The sequence below is a fragment of the Temnothorax longispinosus genome, chromosome 4, assembly GCF_030848805.1.
Source record: "Temnothorax longispinosus isolate EJ_2023e chromosome 4, Tlon_JGU_v1, whole genome shotgun sequence".
Classification (NCBI taxonomy): Eukaryota; Metazoa; Arthropoda; class Insecta; order Hymenoptera; family Formicidae; genus Temnothorax; species Temnothorax longispinosus.
Window position 1 is genome coordinate 21,259,212 of NC_092361.1, and position 22,337 is coordinate 21,281,548.

The window sequence follows — 22,337 nt, forward strand, 5'->3', positions numbered from 1 at the left end:
CGTGAGTTCGTTACTGATGCTCGTTTGTTTGGCGGAGCGAAGTAATTGGGGCAAGTGAATCGCTAATTAGGTCACTTTGTGCATAAGTAAGCCCTGTGGCTTTGACAGGGAGATTAATTAATTGTTGTCCGCTCACGTTTCGAGTCCGGCTTTCAAACAAGCTGCAGTTTTTTTCAGTCTACAGTTTTTCTGGCGAAATTGCGCTTTACCGAAACGCTTTCTCTTTTGTCACCCATTGAATTACTTCTCTTAATTCGTCTTATACTTACAGGCCGTTAAACTTCGCCGTTAACGACCGGCTGTATTAGCATACGAATGGGTTGGAGTTGGTCGACTTGCGATTTCTCTTAACATAAGGCTACGCGACAGTTAAGTTTTAACGAGGTAATACCATTATGACACAGTGGGGGTTTCACAGTGGGAATGTTATTAATATGGCAAAGGTTGTAGCGAATCGATCTCTCGCGGGAATTGTGTGAAGATTATAGACGAAAGTGCGTATTTGAGTAAAATTTGTAGCGTTAAAGTTTGCACGTATATTCGACGGGAGTGCAGTTCTATCAAATTTCACTTAATGTACGAGTATCGGTTGTGGATGAAACCTGAGGTGAGATCCAAAGTGATGCGGAAATTCTCACGCAACATTTATGATAATATTCCGTACTTAAAAATAGATTTAATAATTAAACACGCATTTCTTCTCATACACGATGAAAAATTATATTTAATTTGATATCATAGTAATCCGGCTGACTGTTAAACAACTGTTAAAACATTTTGATGATATGCGCAGGATTATTTTACGAAACACACACCCATACACATATACATTATACATGTATAAATAAAACATTATATCATGTTACATTTTGTCTAGTCACAACATACGTTATTTATTTACAATGTTCTCGCATTGCATTATCATAACTCCCATTGTCCTGTCTCTTTACCACGTCATCGATTATCGATAACGCTTGTAAGAAACCGATGGTGGCGTCGGTTTACGTATAAAAACAACGTGACTCTTGTAATTAAAAGTGATCATCGCTATCTCGAGTATCATGCGCCTTTTCAGGATACAGCATCATCGAGAGCGCGATGCCTCTCTACATCAACTACTTTACTATCGAAGCGGTCGATCGAAAAAAAAAAAGTTTGTGTGTGTGTATCTTTTGCAGGTCGGCCAGGCCCTTGCCATGCGATGTCGTTGCAGAGCCCCAGACTTCGACATTACAGGTCGAAACATCAAATCAGATATATGCCTTCTAAAAAAGTTTTCAGTATGTGCTGTATACAATGAGAAAAAATATATATATGCGGCTCTCTCGCTCTATATAGTAATTGTATATACATATATATATATACATATATATATTATATTGTATAATATATATATATCTCGAGTTTCTTTATGCATCCACGCTTTTTGGAATGACGTTCATCGGCGCTCGCGAAACACGCTGCGGTAACATTTCTAAACTGGAGGCTGATATCGACTTGTGTGATCTCGACGATCTCGAGCTTTGCATATGTTAGAATGCGTTCTCGCGTTTACTCGACGCTCCCGAAGTCTACATTATTCATATTTAAATCTATGCTAATTCCGGACGACGTAAAGAATTCAATTTTACATATATTAAACATTAAACGGCATGTATCACGGCCGCAGTAATTTTATATAGCGCGAATGTGTGTGTCTGTGTTTTAAAACTGAAGATAAAACGTGAAAAAATTGTTTTTTTTTTCTCAATATTTTATATCTATAAGTGTCGTGTTCGTGATCACAAATTGATGTTAAATATTTCTTTGATTTTCTATATATCTAAATGTTAATGTGAGAATGTTTACGATATTTGTTGCAAGATATAATTTCTGCTCGTTGCGTATCAAAATTTTTCAAAAGTATTTCGCGCTGTTTTAAAATTGTCACATTCGCGCTAACGTAAACCTGAGAGATCCATCATGATTATTCTCATGTGTTTCTATCAGAAGTCGACATAGTCGAGCTTACACAACTGCCACTCCCGTTTTTAACTACTACACTTGCGTTCTTGTGTCTATCGTACATTGTTAGAGTGTTGTTCTACTTAGCTACGTTTGTATTATCTTGGATATCTCGTTTATAAGTTCTTTCGATCGTATCTACGAAGTGGGCGAAGTAGACGAAGCGTGGTTTCGCGACAATAAGAGGAGGCAGGAAGAGGCTCGCATCTGTATATATCAATACTTGGCGCGCCTCCGCCCGCTGTATCTTGCAATACCGGAAAATAGCTTGAAGCAAAATCGAGCATGACAATTTTGTCTCTCGTTCGCCGTTTTGGTTTTTTTTTTTTAAGGTTTTATCAGAGAAACCACGACTTCGACAAATTATATCACTTTTAAGCGCTCTGTTGGCATGGCCTGGTTTCACATAACTTTATATCGTTGAGAGATGCACCTTCTTCTTCCGTTGAAAGTTCTGCCGTACCGTACCGCTTGCGCGCGAGCGGACGTCGCGCTTATCTGCCGGCTTAAACCGAGACCGCGTGCTTCCTCTTTTTCAGGACCATGACAGCGATCTGCTTCGTGTGCAACCTGCCGATCCTGAGTCATCAGGTCGGGCTGATATGGCAGGGCGGCAATGGCTGGGACGACCTCGTGCGAGAGCAGGTGGAGGAGTCCACTCTGAGGCAACGCCTGGGTATGCATAGACACGCTCGACACGCTCACACGCTTTTAGCCCGTAACCAGGAATTTTTCGCACGAAAGCACATTATGGAAATTCGTTGGTCTTTCTCGTGCAAAAGTGCTTTGAATTTATTTTCATGCGGATTGTAATGGGCTACGTGTGCGTTCTGCGGGAATATTAAAGTCTGAAAGTTAATGGTATTTATATTCTTTGTATTCTTTTCCGTCTCTTTCGAGCAAAACGCATTTTTTTTAAATATTACAAAAATTATAGTACAAACGAATGTTTTAAGTATAAAGAAATTTAATTAATATATTTCATTTTTTTTTTAATTTTTTGTATAATTTTTTCAGTTACACATACGCAAGATATAATATATCTCACTATTTATAATTTACTCTTTAACTGCCATTAAACTCTCATTACCGTTGCATCAGACTTCTTCTATAATAACAACTCGATAACAAGTCGACAGTCGACATCATCTTACAATTGCACTCAGACTTCCCCTGTAGCAACTCGATAACAAGTCGACATCATCTTACAATTTATTGAACGACGATTCTCTTTAGCCGAACGCGTTTGTTCGTAGGAACAGGCAGGCGAGATTCCGCGGCGCAGATCACGTCGATCTCGCCACCGAACGAGACTCAGGATTGCTCGCCGACGAACCAGCGTCGTCGGCGATCGAGCCTCGCTCAGCTGACCGACATTCTGCGTGAATGGGGCGGCGGGGGTATCTCGACGAAAAGCAGCCGCAGCAACAAGCTCTGCCGAAGGGAGACCTTGGCGGACATCGCCAAGTCACTGCCGTGGTCGCGCCAAACCACCACCGATGCCAGCCACCTGGTCAGTCTGCGAAAGAGGCGGGAGAGCTCGGTCGACAGCGGGATTCGGAGTCAAGTGTCGAGCAAGTCCAGACGGGACTCCGCCATCAGTGACCTTAAGAACGACATAGCCAGACTCTGGAGCAAGAAGGATGTGCTGTTGCAGCCGCAGCCGCCACCCACGGTCATCTCGCCCACGCCACGTCGAGGTAAAATTTTCAGAAGCGAGAAGAAAGCACCTCGCTTCAATACCAATACTAGTCTAAAAATAGCGCGTTTGCAGCTACTGAGCTACATAGAAACCCTCGACACCCTCGTTTGGTCGTCCCTCGTTTCGTGGATTCAGCGAAAACGGATTCGCGAATTTCGCGAGTCATGATATCGCTGAAAGTAGACCTTGGGGGATCGATGTGTCCTGAATATGGAATCGCGGATTTTATATTGGAAAAATAAAGTTTCATTGCTCGCTATAGTTCGGTTTAGACTAGCCGAGTGTGGAAAAAACGACTTGGAAAAGACGACCGGCGTACTTCGTCCAAACGGTTATGGCGATACCTAATCTAACCCGTGTGCGTGTATATATAGACTCGTATGGAATCTTTTAAATTATATTATACGGATTTCGTTACTTTAAGTGAACTTTATTCAACGATATAAAGACAATCATTTACGAAAAAAAAAATATAGATATAAATTATTTAACGAATTGTACATGTGCATCTTGTTAATTACTATATTATTGCAGGCTCGGGTGAATCGAGAAACTCTCGTCGCGGTTCGGGCGAGAGCGCGAGATCCAGGAGGGATTCGGTGGTTACCGGACAATCTCAGAGTCCCGCCGACCGTAAGCACAATTGTCGTCATCACAGACGTAGACAATCTCAACAGTCTGTCGATGGAGGTGGCGTCACGCCTACCAAGTATTACAGAAATGATCAAAGACCGAGCGCTTCAAGCACAGACAGCGCGGGCAGTAATACTGTTCGGTTAGTTAAATTACAATAGTCAATTAGATCTTCATAAGTACATACCTAATAAATACAACTGAAATATTTAAGTGACTTCTAATTAATTGCTTTCAAAATAATTGATACGTAAGGAATTGTATACGTACGTTATGTATAATATAACGTATTAGATATTTTTCAGTATCTAGAATAACATATTATTCATGTTTTGGACTTTGCGTATTAATAGAATAATAAAACGCGTCTTGCGCATTAATTTTCTCCCATCGTAGAGAACATCTCGAGGCTCCGAGAAACTCCACGGAAAGAAGCGAGAGATCGAGTAGCTTCGAAGCCAAGACTCAACCGACAGGTCCCACAATGATCGATACAAAAACGGTGACGACGATGTCGATCGGTGCCTTGATAGTCAACGGCAAGACGTCCGTGGTCACTACAACGGCGACCGAATCAACGAGGACAACGACGGTGTCGATCAACACCTCGCCAGTGATATCCAGCCTGGACGTGAGCCCACCGACCATCGTTATGTCCTCGGTAACGCCACCGGCGATCTCACCGACGGCCGGAAGTAGCCTTCCGCTTCCCGGCACTTCGACTTCCGGTAGCTCCAGCCCGGTCGGCTCCCCGAACGTCAACAACACACCTACGCATCCGTACACTCGAAGAGACTCGACCACGCAGGTAGCGGTTATCGATAAAGTCTTTTTCTAGCGGCAAAGGGTAGCAGCTAGTAACTTAGTTTGCGATGAGACATAAGCTGAGCCTTGATCAATATTTAATGAAAAATTGAAAACTTTTCAACTGCTTTTTTGATAATTATTTAATAATTATAATAAGAGAGAAGTGAGCTCATTGCTTCCTTTTGATTAAAGATCTTTTATTTCACTTGAGGGTAGCTTTTATAACGTAGATTTTATAACGTTCATCGATATTTTCGACAGTGTAATTTCGCAAAGGGTAAAGAAGTCTCGCCGAGTAAATTGTCGAGGTTGATACGCCAGCAAGCAGCAATTGATGAATCGATGCCACCAACAGGACGTCGTGGCAGCCAGCCAACTTTATCACCGGATCCTGATGACGGGGGTAGGTACCAACGGCTGTTACAGCTGATTTGTCTCTCTGTACGATATATAAAAGCAAAGTTCTGTACATTATCTGTAATTCATTTTATTATCTATTTTACAATTACCTTAAAACATATTGTCAAATTTTTTTAAACTTTGCTAATTGCAATAAGTCAAAATTCAAACCTTTTGTAAATTAAACGTCTTGCAAAAATTTCTCTTATATATAAATAATGATTGGCAAAAGTATTGAAGAAGATATTTCTATAATCGAATAAGTGACAGCTTACATTTATCTTGTTGAAGGTCGGAAAGCACGGAGAGACTCCTTGAGCCCGGATTCTGCTTCCTACCCGCGACGTCGCGATTCAAAAAGTCATTTGAGTCCTGATAGAACCGATAAGAGAGATATCAGCCCTATCAGACAGAGAAAAGGTCGTTTAAGAAGACAGTCCACTTCCATGGCTGGTCGGCCACCACGGTACCTACATTCTATTGATTTTTTTAACGTATAGTAAGAACACCAATGCTTCGATAGACTCTTGATCTGAGAAATTATTATCGACACTTTAAATTGTTTATTGTTTATTTTTAAATATTTTATTTTAACGCTATGTACGCTTAAGCTTTTGTGTATTTAAATACTTAATATTTTTTACAAATTATTTTTATAAATTTATAATACATACACGTATAATATTTTTAGATACTTATATTATTTCGAATTATTTTTACTAAACAAGAAAAATAGTAATGGAATTAATTTATAATTAAGATGTTTTCTATTTATTTTGTAATTGCAAGATGAAGTTCACTTAAATTAATTAAAACGTTATAATTCTGAATTTAAATTCTGAATTCACTATTAGGCGATCCGTGTCTCATATTGAACTTTGTATTGCAGATCGCCGGATAGTTCCTCGTGTTCGTCCAGAGAGCCCAGTCCTTGCGCCCGCGCACCTGATAATATTCACCGTGCGCCGAAAATCGTACGACGACAATCCACCACGGAAGAGATTCTGATAGCGCGCGGTTTTCGACGGCAGAGTACCACCGAAGAGATGATACGATGCCGCAACTTTAGACGACAGAGCTCTCAAAGTGACGACGTGGTTTGTTTCTTTTGACAATTCGCAGTAATGAACCCCGTCTTACGCTATAAACGCATTAAGAAAAGTAACCATTCGAATTTCTATTAACAAAAGAAGCTTTATCAAGTCGGCAAAGAATTTTTATAAAAATTTCCAAGATGGAAGACATCGAATAGATACCTCTTTATTTTCTAGCTTTTTCTTTATTTCAAAAGGGAATTTTATAAGGCAAAATTATTCTTGAGAAGAAAAATAAGTTTAAACAATATTTACAAAATGTTTTCTTTAAATATTCCCTTCAAAATCAAGTATTAAAAGGAAAAGAAACCTTAAATTATCTTTCTTACATAAAAAAAATTTAAAAGAAATTCTTTGTTTATTTAATAAAAAGTTGTTAAATTCTTTTAATACGTTTAATTAATGACTTAAATTTTATTTAATTTAATTTGATGAGTTAAATTAATCTGGTTATTAGAAATTTATGTATTGTGTGTTTTGCAGGCTCAGAGATTTCGCGGACGAAGAGACAGTTCGGCTCAAATCACGGATGGCACTTTCGCGTCGATGACAGTTGAAACGTCCAGCACCTTATTTGACAGCAGCACCCAGACTGGTAAGTGATTAAAAGGAATTTTGTTGATCGATAACAATTATTGCGCGCGGAGGGGTCGCGTATTATTATTTTAAATCGCGGCGTTCGTACAGCGAATTTCAGCGTATGCCAATTAAAGTTCCATCCATGCTCACTTTTGACTTCTGATAACAGCGATTCTCTACGAGAACGATTTTATAATTCTCAATATACTTCAGACATTCCGTGTTGCATTGTAGGATCTATTTCTTGAAACGACAACCATTTTTATTTGATGATTAAATTACACGGGAATATCACCGTGAAATCATATAGGACACATTGCACATTTTTATTTTTATTTGTTTCAAGGTTAATATGTATTAATTTTGTTTCCCGTTTATTAGTCTAAATACTCACTATTCTGTTTGATTCAATTGAAAAAATCCTATATCTTTCTTTTTAATCTCATGTGATACGTTTCACATGTTAAATTTTGTGCCGTAATGAACGACGTAATGAACAAAGCTACCTTGACGCAGCATTATTGATCCGTCTCATTTAACGGAAATTTAAGTCGAAACTTGTTTTTTATAAATTTAAAAACGATTGTCGCGTCGTTACATCGTTTAAGCATGAATATTATTTATAGATATTCGTTAATATTTATTCTCGCAAAAATTTAAGCGACAAAAGAATAATAAAAAGTTTTAAATCCTTACACTATTTAACGAAGAAGAGAGATATAAATAAATTTATCTCTTTTTTGTGAGATCTTTATAATCGGATTACGACATGCTACAGTAGTATGAATCAATGATATTTCTCAATGGTATCGTATCTCACAGTGTTCCCATCAAAAAATTATTTTTAGTATAACTTTTTTTTTTAAGATTTAAACACAAAAATTGTCAGTAATCTCTGTTTCCTAAAACTTATTTTTTTATAATTAATTTTTCATATCCTTTCTATAACTATTTTCTATTTCATACGTCGCATATTATTATATCATATTTCATACACATATACTTATATAATCTTGCGTTTTATCTCTCTTTTATTTTTAACGAGCTTTTTTTCCAATTTGAGGATTTTATTAATTTCATTTCCACATATAATTAGAACAAACGTAGACGAGGTTTCTTCACCTTCATATACTGAACCTGGAACCCATTCGAATCAAACGTAAAAAATTTACCTCTGCTACGTAATCGTAGTAGATATTCTCATTACTTGAGACAGCCAGCAAGTCGGCGTATTCGCTATCAGGTGTTCCCTATCTCGAATGTTGCGCTAAATTCGCGCCCTTATTGCTACGTCATGCGCGATCGGACGCGGGGGGTCGCGGATAACCGTCGTCGCGACGCACGAGGACGCAGGCGTCATCGTGGCCGGTTTAGTACCTGCGGAATAACGCGGGGGTGCACGGCAGTCGGTAGGCTGGAAAATAGAAAGCTAGCCCTCGCGAGACACCCCCTCGGCTAAGGACGAGCGTGTAGCGTGTGTACACTCGTCGCGGCTCCGCTTCGTGCGCGAGGTGCTCCCGTCGTTTTACAGAAAGACCCAAGGATAGCCGGGCTAGGACGCGCTTTACATTGAGACGAAGACATCGAAAATAATTGTTGAACTCAGGGACAAGTGCTTGTCTCGCCGTCCCGGAGGATCGACGATCGAATTCGAGCGAAAGAAAAGGATCGCTCCCGAAGGGGAGAGGACCCTGCTCCGCGATCGAACGACACGCTTAATCCCTCGTGCTTTAATCGAAGGTGCGCGGCAGCAAATCCTCTTGCCCATCCCTCTTTTCTTCTCTTCATCCGTGTTTACTTGCGTCGGAGGATCGATCCTCCGGGCGATCAAACGAACAACGGGCTCGTTGGCGAGCCACGCTGTCAGGAGGGTGATGCGCGGGTCTTCCTGCGGAAGGATGACACCGTTCGAGTTTGCCCATTAAAGCGATGAAAACACGTTGATCGGTGGGGAGTGGTGTGGCTCTTCTTCCGATCGGCAAATCCGGATTTAAGACCGAGACTGTCAAGATCTTCGCGTGAACAAAAGGTGTTTTCTCGCGTATATAGCATATATCCCCCACGAACTCGTCCCAGTCTTTTTCACTTTACGGAGCGCAGGATCAGGTGTTTTCCCGGTGGCAGCAGGACACAACCACTTGTGGCGGTGCCCGGCGAACAGTATATATTCGATATCGGCCCCCGATATCGAAGCGAGCAATTTGGAAATCGGCCAATGCGCGGCACGCGTCGTCAGGGAGACAGGATTTAACGCGTCCTATCATCGGACGTTCCGAAAGGTCCTTCCGTGACCTTCGAGGCGACGCCGGACGTCTCCGGACGTCCTTGACACGTTATGTCGATCGTTCGATAGCCGCGCGCGCGAGATTGGTTAGCGTGCCGATTGTGTTTTCCCTGTGCAACGCGAAACGCGAAAGTCGTAAGTGATATGGCGAGGAGGACTCGTCCTGGCGATCGAGGACTCTGTTGCTTTCCCGTCATAACACCGGAGACTTTCACGAAAGTGACGATCCACAGGTATGACCCGATCGTATCAGCTATTATTTCTAGCATAAAACTTCCTATTTCTCCTGCCGTGTGTAACGTAATACACAATCATTATTATAAGAATGTATCTCGAATATATTTTATTTTATATCTGATATTCGTGGAATTTGATACTCTACGTGGAATATCGGATTGACAATAATTTTCCGAATAAGCATCATAGCGAATGATTTATTATACGTATATATTCGTATATTTCTTAAGAATTCAGTTTATGTTAACGATTCATGTCCACGAATATCATTGATCCGTACCAATGCAGCACTACAGTACGATACATTTTTTCAAGCCATATCTGACAATATCTGACTTACATAACGTGTTCGTGTGACTATTGATGCGTAATAGGACATTTTTATCCTACACGATCCTACAATATAAAGTTTCAAAATTTGCATATATTATTCATTTAAAGTTGATTTTCTTTTAGACTGATAAATATCTTTCTCATTATCTTTTGATACACTTTGTTTAATATAATTTAATATAAAGAAAGATTATATATATCGGAATATGAATCTTATGTTAAAATTATGTTTAAGAAAGAGGAAGAGAGTGAATAGTTGCTTTCCATTTACATCAAAACTCAGATAATTCTCACTTGTGATGTCATTCTGTCTTTATTATTCATTAATTGCCAAAAAGGATAGAACGACGTCACAAGTGAGAATTATCTGAGTTTTGATGTAAATGGAAAGCACCTATTATCTCTTATAAATGTAATATTTACGATAGTACGAGACAAAGTTCAATATGATACTTTTTTTAAATTTGATGGCCAACATTACAGTAGGTATTGTACAGCTTCTAATATAAAATTTTCTCTTTATTTTACGGACAATGAAATAACATAAAGTAAAGGAAAGTAAAATGATATGTGTCATGTTAAACGTTCATGAGAAGTTAGAGCGAAGCTTATCGCGTGTCAAATCGCAATTTGTAACGTGTCGTGTTTCACGATGCTTGAGATTAATAAGTGAATACGAATTATACATGTTAACTCATGGTTAGTCGCCAATTTAGATTACGAATGCCGACGCATTATGTTCAAATGTCAAAGTTAAATCTTTGCGGACGTATATATGCCGAGGAGACGTAATTTGCTCCGATCTACTTAAAACTTAATACATGCGTATACGTTCATTTCAGCGAATCCGTAATTAAACTCGCGAATTTCTCAAGGTACGATATTCAGCCTTATTTCGCCGTATCCGTGTGGAGGACGATTAATCATACTCATTCGCGATGCGTGTCGTCTTTTTATGGATCGGTGATGTAAACACTACAGAATTTTAGTGCACCACGTTTACATTTCGAGCGGGTAATTTAGCCGAGCTCATATAGTGCGTTCGAGAAGTTATGACGCGCGATGTACTCGTAATTGTGTTTCCCGAAACACACTTTCGATGATATCGAAAACGATAAATATTTTCATTGCGAATTTTACGACAGAGGTAATCAGTCGCGCGGAGAATTGTTAAAGCGCTTTCATGCGTGAGTCATGTCGCGCCATCGAGAGAAAAGTTTTATTTTATACGTGTTTTGCGCATGTCGGAATCAATTATAAAAATCATTCTTTCGCGGTGTTAACGTTCTGCTGCGCGTTCTTATTTTTAATATTCGAGCATCGCGAGATTAAAACGTTGATTCGTTCTCGTAAATCGTATGGGTTTCCCATTCGCTGATTGATCCGTGGGCGGTTTTTTATTTTTGCTCATTAACGCGGGATTTTCATTAATTTGATTATCACAGTCACGGCCGATTAATTATTTAAACGTGTAATTTTCCATCGTACGAACAGATTTGCGTAGGAGCTATGCGGAATAAATCATTTTTGCAAATTTTGCTCCTCGGTCGTCGACGTAGAAACGGTCGTTAGGAGAAACTTAAGTTAACTCGGAGGTCGTCACGACATTTTTTACATCTCTCCGGCATATTAGAGATTCGAAACGTCGACAACTTCTACGTTAACTCGCGAGTGAGTTTGAGGAGGTATCGCGCGTCATTAAATCGGGAAAAAAAATGTATGCAATTCGAGCAGACACTTTTAAAGAAAATTGCAGTGATATATCGATATACTTTGTTACAGAGAAATTAATTTCTCCTCGGTGAAAATCTGTAAGCGGAATGCCGAGAAACTACGGCTGCATTTATCTGATTTATCACTCTGACAAGCACTTTTGAAACAAGCAATTCGATCGCATCCATTTGTAACAATTTAATTTACGAAATGTTGAATATTTCATGAATGATGAACGCGTGACTACATCGAACGCAATCGTTTCCTTTCTCGTGCGGGTAACATTAAGTATGTATGTTAATGCGTTTATACGCCTATATGTATATGCATAGTAAGTGTACTTTTAAATGAGCCAATCGAACCCATCGACGATTTAATTAGAGACAATTATCGAATACGCAGAAATACGCGAATTGTAATAGAGTTACCACCGGCCCATGTTTCTGAATTAACTTCGTGTGTCCACCTGGAACATTTCCAATAATTCTGAATTAAGCGATCCGTGTGCAGGTATAACATCAAAATATTTCAACTGCAAAAAAATATTCATCGGCTACTATATAAAACAATTCACAAAAAATAAATTATATTTGATTTGCTTGTTGTGCCGTAATTTTTTCTACAAAAAATACAATTCTTCAGTATTTTACTTTGACGTATTACTACCGACCAGAGCAGCAATTAGAACTCATTACGTGCGCCGCGCTGCGCGATATTCATCGAGAGAGAGATCTGCGGCTTATTACATTTTTCGTTATCTTCCTTCTGCGCAACACCTCGGTAACTTTCAGCTTTGTGGTAAGCTTTTTATTTTACCGCAATGCTCTTAATTATGTTTTCCTTATCTTCGAGACTCGTCCAGCGCTCGCGTAATAATTTAGTGGATGCACATTTCAAGCCAACACGGCCAGGGAAAGGTGGCAGAGGGACTATGAACAAATTGTTCGTAATTTGTGCGCCACTGGCAAATGTAATTTTCCAGATCGGCCTGGTCTCTTCGTCGCGCGACTCTGCGTCCATTTCGAAATTGCTCTCGTGTGTTTTCGCGTTCCCGTTAAAGGAGGGCTTCCGTTAAACAAGGTGAGAGAGCCCTGACTTTTACGTTGAGTACTTTCGCCTCGTCCTTCAGTTTATCCCATTCTTAACCTTTTTCTTGTCGGGAAATGCATGCAGGACATTTACTCTCAGCAACAGGGTTAAATTTGTTTTCCCGGCAGATATTTCTTAAGATAGGATAAGGGTTGCAAGAATATCCGTTACTAATTGTAAGTAGCTTCCTTTATTAAAATATAAATAAGGTTATTTGTGCAATATGACAATGAAAAATCTACGGTAATTAGGCACCTCGGTTTTAAGAATAGTAATTGAAAATTAATTCTTAAACGTTCGTCCGCTCGTTATCTCATTTCTAAGATTTTTTCTTTATTCAAGATTATGTTAAGACAATACACAGTACTAGAATTTTAATAAGACATTCTTAAGCCGCATTCTGTTTTCAATAATACACTTGGCCGTATTAATTACTTAATTTATTCGAGATTGTTTCTGACCGCGAATATTCCCGTGATTTTATTCGTTAAACCTTTTCAATTGTACATTTGTACATTTAATTTCAGACGATGTTTTTATCATTGAAATACCGTAGCTGTTGCTCTTTCGTATTCTTATATCGCTCCCCTGGGATTATCCCTGCGGAACGGATAGGTATTAAAACCTTACCGTTTCGCCGTGGAGCTAAATAAAAAAAAAGCCTTTCGGATAGCGAGTCGCGTCGTTTCCTTCGACCGCTTGTAAACGTGAAATGGAACACAATTGTTTCACGTCTCACGAGATTGAAGCGACAAAAGGGAAGGTGACAACGGACGAAGTGCGGGGAATTACCATGCGCCTCGAATGTTGAAATTCAATGGAACGGCCTGATCGTATTATATTCCTCGCTCGTTCACCGCGTAACGCGATCTAATGGGTCCTTAATCGAGAAATACATATTAATCGGCCGTAGCCGACGCGACGCCGTGGAAAAATTTCCGAGCTTATTGTATACGTCAATCTCGAAAATTCTCCCAATCGTCCTTTATCCATTTTTCAGCTATGAAGAATGCTTTCATCGGCGAACGCGCGTTAACAATGAAGCTAATAAATTTCTGTCGATACGCGATGTGTCGATAAAATGATAATAATGAGGATAAGAAGCAATCTCTTTTGTGATGTCGCATCAGTTATTGATATCCGAGTAATCTGTGTCTCAGTGAAAATTCCCTATCATAAATCTGTAGAAAACGAAGTTTGTAATGCGGAGGACATTTATCACTTGAAAGAGTATTATATATATATATATATATATATATATATATATATATATATATATATATATATATATATCGGCTTTGGCTATGTGTGGGCGATATTCTAATATCTAATCTAATATTCCGGTCACTCAACGTTGAAAATTATTATAGCTATCGCAAACAAGGTTCGTATCCATTGTTAATAATTCATGTTGTGCTTTACTTGTTTCCGCATAATGGTTACATTATCTCCCGAATATTATACGTACAAATAATTAATTGATGGTTATAGCTGATAATTTTGTGTTGCCATATTCTCTTATTAATAACAAATAAAGGACCGCCGCGAAATGTGTTGACTGTATGAGGGTGCGTCATCGAGTCTAGGATCGAGATTAAAGGATAATAACGAATCGAGCAACAAATCGATACGCTCGAGAAGACGCTTGGGGTGTTGATGATTGGTGGCCGTAAATTTCATCTCGGTATCAATCACGTGTCGATCAATCTCCGCCGTTGCTCGGGCTTTCTCCCGCATGTGCGTTTATTAAGGATTCATTTGCGCTCTAATCCGCCTTGAACTGCTCGCGGTAATTGCAAATCAATTATTCGTTTAATCGTATTGACGGAAAGGGCGCGGCGTGCTCGCGGATTAAAAAGGAATTCCGATTGGCACACACGGCTGTAAATAATCGGCATTTTGTTCGCAACCGCGTGTATTGTGATTAAGGCTTGCCCACACACACACACTCTCTCTCTCTCTCCGCAATTTATTCAACCGTGCAAATCCGCACAGATTAATTGGCAAACTGACACATGATGTACGACACTGAGAATAAAATTTCCTCATTGTGATTTCATGAAGCACATAAAAATTCTCTCCCTGGAAAAGTTGCCCTTTCTAAAATTCCAATTTTGGAATCTAAAATTTTATACGGTCGTAAACCTGCACGAAGCTTTCTCCTGGTACACGGACTATTCCCGAAGTAACGGATAGATCTGTGCAGATTTATTAGTTTGGAAGAATATTAGTGCGAAAGAGAGAGAAAGGCAAAAAAAGAACGTGGATTCACGAGCGGTCTAATTCTTTTATACGCGACGCGCGAACCGCGGAAGAATCCCAAGTGTAATAATTGTGCGAGATGTAATTATTATTTTCCATCGATGGCGACCGTTGGTAATCGTCGCCGAGAGAACTCTCGGGAATTTCATTGGTTTCGATAAATTCTGCCGAGCGACCAGCCGAGGTCGCGCTCTCCGGTCATCAATTCCCAACGACAAGACCGCGTTCACTGCTAAAGCCGAATTTACGCGGTTCGCTCTTGGCGAACCTCCCGGGTAAATCGTCCCAAGTGAATGAATCGGAAGTGAACTATCGGCAAGCTCAAGTTCACCCTGAGCCCTTCGTTTTCGATGATTTGTAATTCAAAAGTTATTGGCGTCCTTTTAGAGAGAATTAATTTTATATACTTGTGGATAAATTATCTGTTAAAATTAATTTCGAAAATTTTATAACATATGTGCGCATATTTAAGTCATCTGATTATAAGGATTTCTCGAATTTTTGCTTCGCTAAGCTAATAATAATTATTTTCCACGAGGATTTCACATTCCTTAGTACGGAAAATTATTTTTGCAGAAACGTTAAGTCTAAGGTTTATTTTTCGTTTATTTCTAATGATTTATATCAAATGGTCATTGAGAATGTACCGTATAAACTCAGCTTAATCGCACTCAATGCGCCTAATACCATACGTAACGAGTTTCCATCCTCGTTTCCATATTGGAAAACTCTATAAATGATCCGATGTCAATATTGTGCCGCCATGTGGTTCGGACTTATATAATCGGGGAAATTTGGTTTATATTGTCTGAAAGTTTGCGCTGTACTGCCCCTAAATTAATATCATATCTCACCAATCTCCATCTCTTTGATTCCAATTTTATTACAGTTTGCACGTGCTATTTTATATATCTGTTCTGAAAAATAATCTGAAAACATCTCAAGTTAAAAATATCGAAAAAAATATTTTTATAGCGTACACATATATTCACTTACGTATAAAACAAAATAAAATACGCAAAATATGTGTTAGGTTCCTCACGTAGTTCCTCGAAATTTCAATCGCCTATAGAACATAAGGCATATTAATGCCTTGACGTTTTCATCAGGTAAAAATTGACTCCTAATTGAATACACAATCTGCAAGTAAAAAGAAACGCGCAAGAAATCTGATACATTGTGTTTATCCGATTTTAATTGAATTTCCTGGGTTGGTAAAGGTTAAAGTATGTTAACTGCGGTTACATATATATATAGCTCTCATTAATTATGCGTTTAAATGCTATTATTAAAATGTCGAATATATACGTGCATGATAACATAGGAACGACGAGCACAAATTGCCTGGAATAATTATCTAATAATTAATTCTACCTTCAGTTTTACCGCGAGGTTTTTCTCTCGTTTTAATGTGATAGATATAATAATATTTAATAATAAAATTAATGTTAGGTAACGCTAAAAAAGCATCTCGCTTTAACATCTTTTTCCGGTTTTTACTGCGAACGTCGTTGCCTAAAGGCGTCATCCTCTGGAACTATCAGACACAATTGCATTACGCACTCGGCACGTGCGTGTAATTGCGTTTTACATGCGAATTAAACGTGTCGCTTCCGACGAGGCGACGTAACTCGCTCTCGGAGTTTGCTTCGGATCCGGCTTTCTTGTCGCATTGGATGTGACAAGTTTTATTTTATCATTAACCGCGACTGAACTCCAGACGCTGTAAACTAACGACGACGGATAAACCACCTGATCTGAGCGCGTGGTAAAGACGAGGGTCAAAGCGTCAATAAAAGTTGCCGAGACAACGCGAGCGACAGCGTGCGGCCGTGATATTACACGCTTCATGCTCTTCATTTTTTTCTTGGGAATAAAGCTCGCAAATTTTATTTGCGGTGGATGCTTTACGGGTATTGTATGCGCGCGAAATTGCATTTGTCGGTAGAAACGGGAGTAACAGGACGACAACGTGGAATTAATTAATTAGGAGTGGCGAGAGAGATACAATCTAACGCTAATTCCATTGGTTTGGTAGTCGTGAGATAACACGGAAGATTGTCGCGACGATGTCCATCATAAAGGAATTAAGATGAGGAATTATGATAAAAATTCTATCTAACGTACAGTAAATGTTTCCTAAAAAAATCGTAAAGTTTCATTTTTAATTGCAGAACCATGTGCTCGTAAATCTTCGCTAATTTCTTTGAAATCGGGCTACCTTCTTTATGTTGCAAAATGTATTTACGTTAATTGTATAAATCAGATTAGATTCCCAAGGTATCCTTTGCTTTCCCGCGCGTGTCTTCATTTTTATGCAGAGAAAAATGTATTGCAATTACCTATTATCATGAGTAACAAGAGAGCTACGGAATTAAATGAGATTAAAATGTTTAATGCAGGAGTAAAAGTTACTGAAATTCTTTTTTTTTATCCTGCTTATTTTTAAGTGTAATTTGGGAAAAAAACTACATAGAAATGAAACACGCCCTATCTAAAAGCTAGGGCCTTTCATTGAATGGAACGAATCCGAAAATTCGAAGCTCCGACCCCTGGTAAATCGAGTCCGCCGTTAACGTGTTAAAGTACTGATAAAGGCTGCGTCAATATCACCGCGTTCGTGCGTGCACGCTATTACTTTCCCTCGTTACTAAAACCTGCCTGGAATAACAAACACGCAACTCCAAAGTAATACTTTCAAACACTTCCGGTGCAATACACTGAAGTCCTCTATTTCATTCGCGCCTCTAACATCATCATTGTTATTTACTTTGTCCAACTTTCGAACCTTGTCAGTATCGCGATTGAAATTACCTAGAGGCGCGGAGATATTGCAAGTTTTTTTTTCTGTAAAATGTTGATTACACGTCCCATATTACTTGACATTTTCCTGATACTCTATTTTGTCGCGTAATGAATGTACAAATAAGAACACGGTTTTATCTTTGGATGTAGCATAATCGTCGTAGGTGAAGAGTTAAAAATAAGGCCGTCGCGGCACGTGTGGAATAGTATAGGAGACTCCTTCGTCACCTCCTACTTTTTTCCGAATCTTTGCTTGAGATCGAGGTAAAGCGCATGTTTTATCTCGGTGGTTGACGCTCGTTAGAATTTGACCTGGCTCCTGCATATTTCAGACGAGATTTGCATCGCGCCGTGTTTCGAGATATAAAAAAAACGAAACCTGAAGAAATATGTGCACATCACGTTACCGCGACGATGGTGTGTTGACATATACATATATCATCTGCACATATAAACTGCGGGTTAATCGACAGTTCCCGCAGTTTCGTTTGCGGCCTTATGCAATTTCATTTCGTCGATTCGCGTTACAATGCGAGCGTTTTTGCTTCATGTTTTTTTTCCTGCGAATTTATTCTGTATCCGTTTTATCCCACCAAATTTTCAATTTTTGCTTCCGCCAAAAATCATGCGTGATACGAAATACTTTTTAGTGATATTAGGACGCCAAAAAAGGTGTTAAAAATTTTATGCTTTACATTTAATACGCGATACGCGATGAATGATAGCGTTGCGTTAAATTTTATTTACAATAAAAAAAAGATTTTTGCGAAGCACGGAATTTATTTTGATTCCTAAAATACATTAGAGTAGAGAAAGGGAGAAGCCTAAAGTACATGAAGCTCGCATGTAAAGTATATTGGATGGCGTAAATCGAGGGTAGAAAGAATATAATGCGTTGGGTGAAGCAATATACCATTGAGCGTAATCTTATGTCATATCACGTGCTACAGTTGCGCCACGAATAATTTCGCTCGTCATCTGGATATTTTGCACGGAATATATTGCGGTCCGTGAAAACTTGTAACGAGATTGTCGCGATGTATAGCTACTTTATATTTCAAATTCATCGGCGCCTCCTAAACTTTTCTTGATACAGCACGTAAATATTAATAACTTATTCGATACGATTCTGTTTCCTTCGGAATACGTTCGAAATAATGTCGTTTGGTAAAATCGATTTTGTAAACTTATTTTGCTGACAACATTTTATAAAACTTGTACATACTTAGAGTTTACATATACCTTTTCTTGTATTATTTTAATTGAAAAATTATTCAAAAAAAAATAAAATGTTAAACTATAAAATTGTCAGATCGTCGTAAACTTAAAATATACTTGCAAATGAAAATAACGTTACAATACCGTAATTATATTTACTTGCGAAATAGCAATATTTTACAAATTTGATACGAATAAGTAATTATTTCTATTCTGTAACATGTTATTTGTATAGAATATTATTATAACATATTAATATTACAACTTGAATTATGCAAAATGCTGCACCAATTAAAATTACATTAAATATGATTTTTAATAGATATGAATTTCTCGTTTAATTTAAAACAAACATCTTCTGTGTGTGTGTATGTGAGGAAGCCATTACAATTTTAACTCATCAAATTTCAATTATCGAGTACGAGTTCGCCATTTCTATTCAAGATATACGCCGTCATTGTTAAAACATAATAATAATTACATTGTACCTAACTTTCTAACAACAACTCAAGTTAAACAACGAGACAAGTCGGCATAATCTATAATATGCTTCGTATGCGGGAAGGAGTGTTGTTACACTTGTCACGTCTAAAGCGTTCCCTGACTTTCTGCTGTGATTCAACCTTTGACTTGATCTAAGCGATTATAAAGCATACGAATAATCTTTTCGAACAACTTTTAATATTACAAATATATAACAAACATTACACGAATATTCATATCGCGACTTTTCTCCGAAAAATGCATCATTCTGCATCTGGTTTTATAAATTAACATTCATAAATTACCTTCTAATTACATATTATAAATATTTTTTGTTTTGCAAAAAATTTATTTTAAGTTAATGAATTAAAGGAAAAAAGGAATTTTTTAGATTTTTTATTACGTTTCCTCTATATTTCAAAATATATTTCCTTTTTATTACGTCATCTTAAGATCCTTAGCTTTGCTAAGTACAGAACTAAGAATGGGAATCACGTTCATTAAATATTCCTAACTTGGAACAACTCCATTAATTCTGTAGTCACGAAATGGAGTACGCATATGTGTGAGAGGAGAGCCTCCCATTGATGGATGTGCATGCGTGCATGCGTGCAATTAGTACATATCGCGGCGGTCACGAACGCCACGTCGCGTCGTCCTGCTTCCTGGCGAGACCGGCGTGGCGCCGTGACGCCCGTTTTCCTCTCGATATCAAAATTCCATGCCTGGCATGCGCTGGAATTCTTTACGGCCTCCGGTGTGCCGTGCCGTGCCGTGCCATGGTGGTGTGGTGTCACGAGAGAGCGCCGACCACACCCCAGCTTAGCTCGACACGACCTCGCGGAACGGGTAGTTAAGTAAGGACATGAGAACGAGAGGGGGAGGGCAGGGTGTCGGGAAACACGGAGGTAGAAAAATAGTGTAAATGGAACGGGATGATGCGCAAGTTCTCCCGAACAGCCGGGTGGTTTTAATGGTGCGATAATGAGAAAGAGGGTATTACGCGCGCGACGCGCGCGTGGGAGATGCTTATTGAATGAAGGATGCGAAAACGAGCAAAAAATCCGCGCGAACATAAAGAGAAACGTTTATTCTCTTTAATTACTGCACAAATGATTTATTTACGTTGGATGTTTGCAGTTCCCTCACGAAATCTAGCATAAATGTGACCCCCAGAATTTTTTACCGAATACAGGACGGACATTCGGAGTATCTATTATTATTATAAGAGATACTTTATTAATTGGATGCAGTTGTGCAATAAAGAATCAAACGCCATTTTCATAATTTTTAGTTCTGTATTGATTTTTATTCTGTTTTGTGGATAACAGAGATTTTTTAAAAACCTATGTAACACGTGGAATTGTATTTGAGGAGGATAGTTCGGTCACATATTGTATATTTGAAATAACATTGGTACATAATTTTATTTCTTGTTTCGCGAAATTGGCTCCAGCGAGAAAGATATAAGATTTTGGAATTGCTTCCGCATTGCAGAATCTGCGTTCAATTATGAAAAAATTTTTCTGAGAACTTTATGGATTTTCTTTCTTGTTTTGACATCTATTCGCTGCAAGCATTTCCCACATAATACGCGACATCTCTTTTGAAGACTGAACTCTATCTCTTGGCTTATTGTTTCAAGAACCGTCGCCGTTGTACGACAACAACCACTACCACGAGGAGTGCCTAAAATGTAACAGCTGCGGCCTGAATCTCACGGGACCCAATCAAAAGCGGGCGAGACGGTGAGTAAGATAGAATCGCGTTTCTCGGTGCGGTTTACGCTTCCGGCAAACTCGTAAAACGATATTATCCTTAATCAGTATTGTCGTACCTAAGCCGCGGCTCATTAGCGTGGGAGCACGCCTCTTATCCTTTTATTATCATACTCGTTTTATTGCACTCCCATTCAAAACTGCTCACGTGATTGTAATGATTTCGCCTGTTAACCCAATCGTTTACAAGAATACCTTGGAAGAAATGCTAATCTCGTATAAAAATCTTCAGATACACTTTTTCTTGGGCACTCCGGTTATTGAAAGGTTTCGATTTTGCATTGCTTATAGTATTTGCATGAAATTCCATGATTTTATATCGTTTCGCGGTGTGCAGAAAGGTAATGCATGCCCCCGGAAATTGCCAGAAAAATGCTTAGTCACAAATTGCGATTTCATCATCCGGGTTATCATTTATTATTTCGCTCGTCGATTTATTATTTTTTATTACCCCCCGACCTGATTTCACGCAATCTGCATTCAGCCGCGTGCAAAATGGAGCCGCGTCCGACGAGTGAATACGCTTTACATTTTGTATCTGAGAGCGCTATTATTTTGGATAACGGTAAATCATACAGTCAAGCGCGTCAAGTTTTATTGTTGATAACTACAATATTGGCAACGCGAAATGTTGCGCGCGAGAATAATTTTTATTTACAATTTAACACAGTTTGCCGGAAGGGGAACGTAAATAAACTATACGGCATTCAACAGGATTATATTCATGCTATTTGCTCTCGATGCTATTACTCTCGACTCCTTTTTCATATTTTAAAAACCAAGCCGACGCTTATGAAACGAGATCCCTGGCATGGACGGTCCCATGATGCTGAATTCTCAAGATATTTCAGTCTTGGAGATTGAGTAGCGAATACTCAAGACATGATGAGATGGATGTCGTATTTCACGGACGCCTA

General features: G+C 38.8%; 1 protein-coding gene across 1 annotated transcript in view; it reads left to right on the forward strand.

Moving 5' to 3' along the window:
- Rsh (Rap GTPase activating protein radish) overlaps positions 1-22,337 on the forward strand; it is a 126,574-nt gene that overhangs the window by 86,944 nt on the left and 17,293 nt on the right. The window contains 9 exon segments of the mRNA XM_071776113.1: positions 2,544-2,680; positions 3,261-3,704; positions 4,241-4,481; positions 4,736-5,147; positions 5,408-5,549; positions 5,837-6,011; positions 6,435-6,642; positions 7,123-7,234; positions 21,288-21,390. Of these exon segments, the coding sequence (XP_071632214.1) occupies positions 2,544-2,680; positions 3,261-3,704; positions 4,241-4,481; positions 4,736-5,147; positions 5,408-5,549; positions 5,837-6,011; positions 6,435-6,642; positions 7,123-7,234; positions 21,288-21,390 (1,974 nt within the window).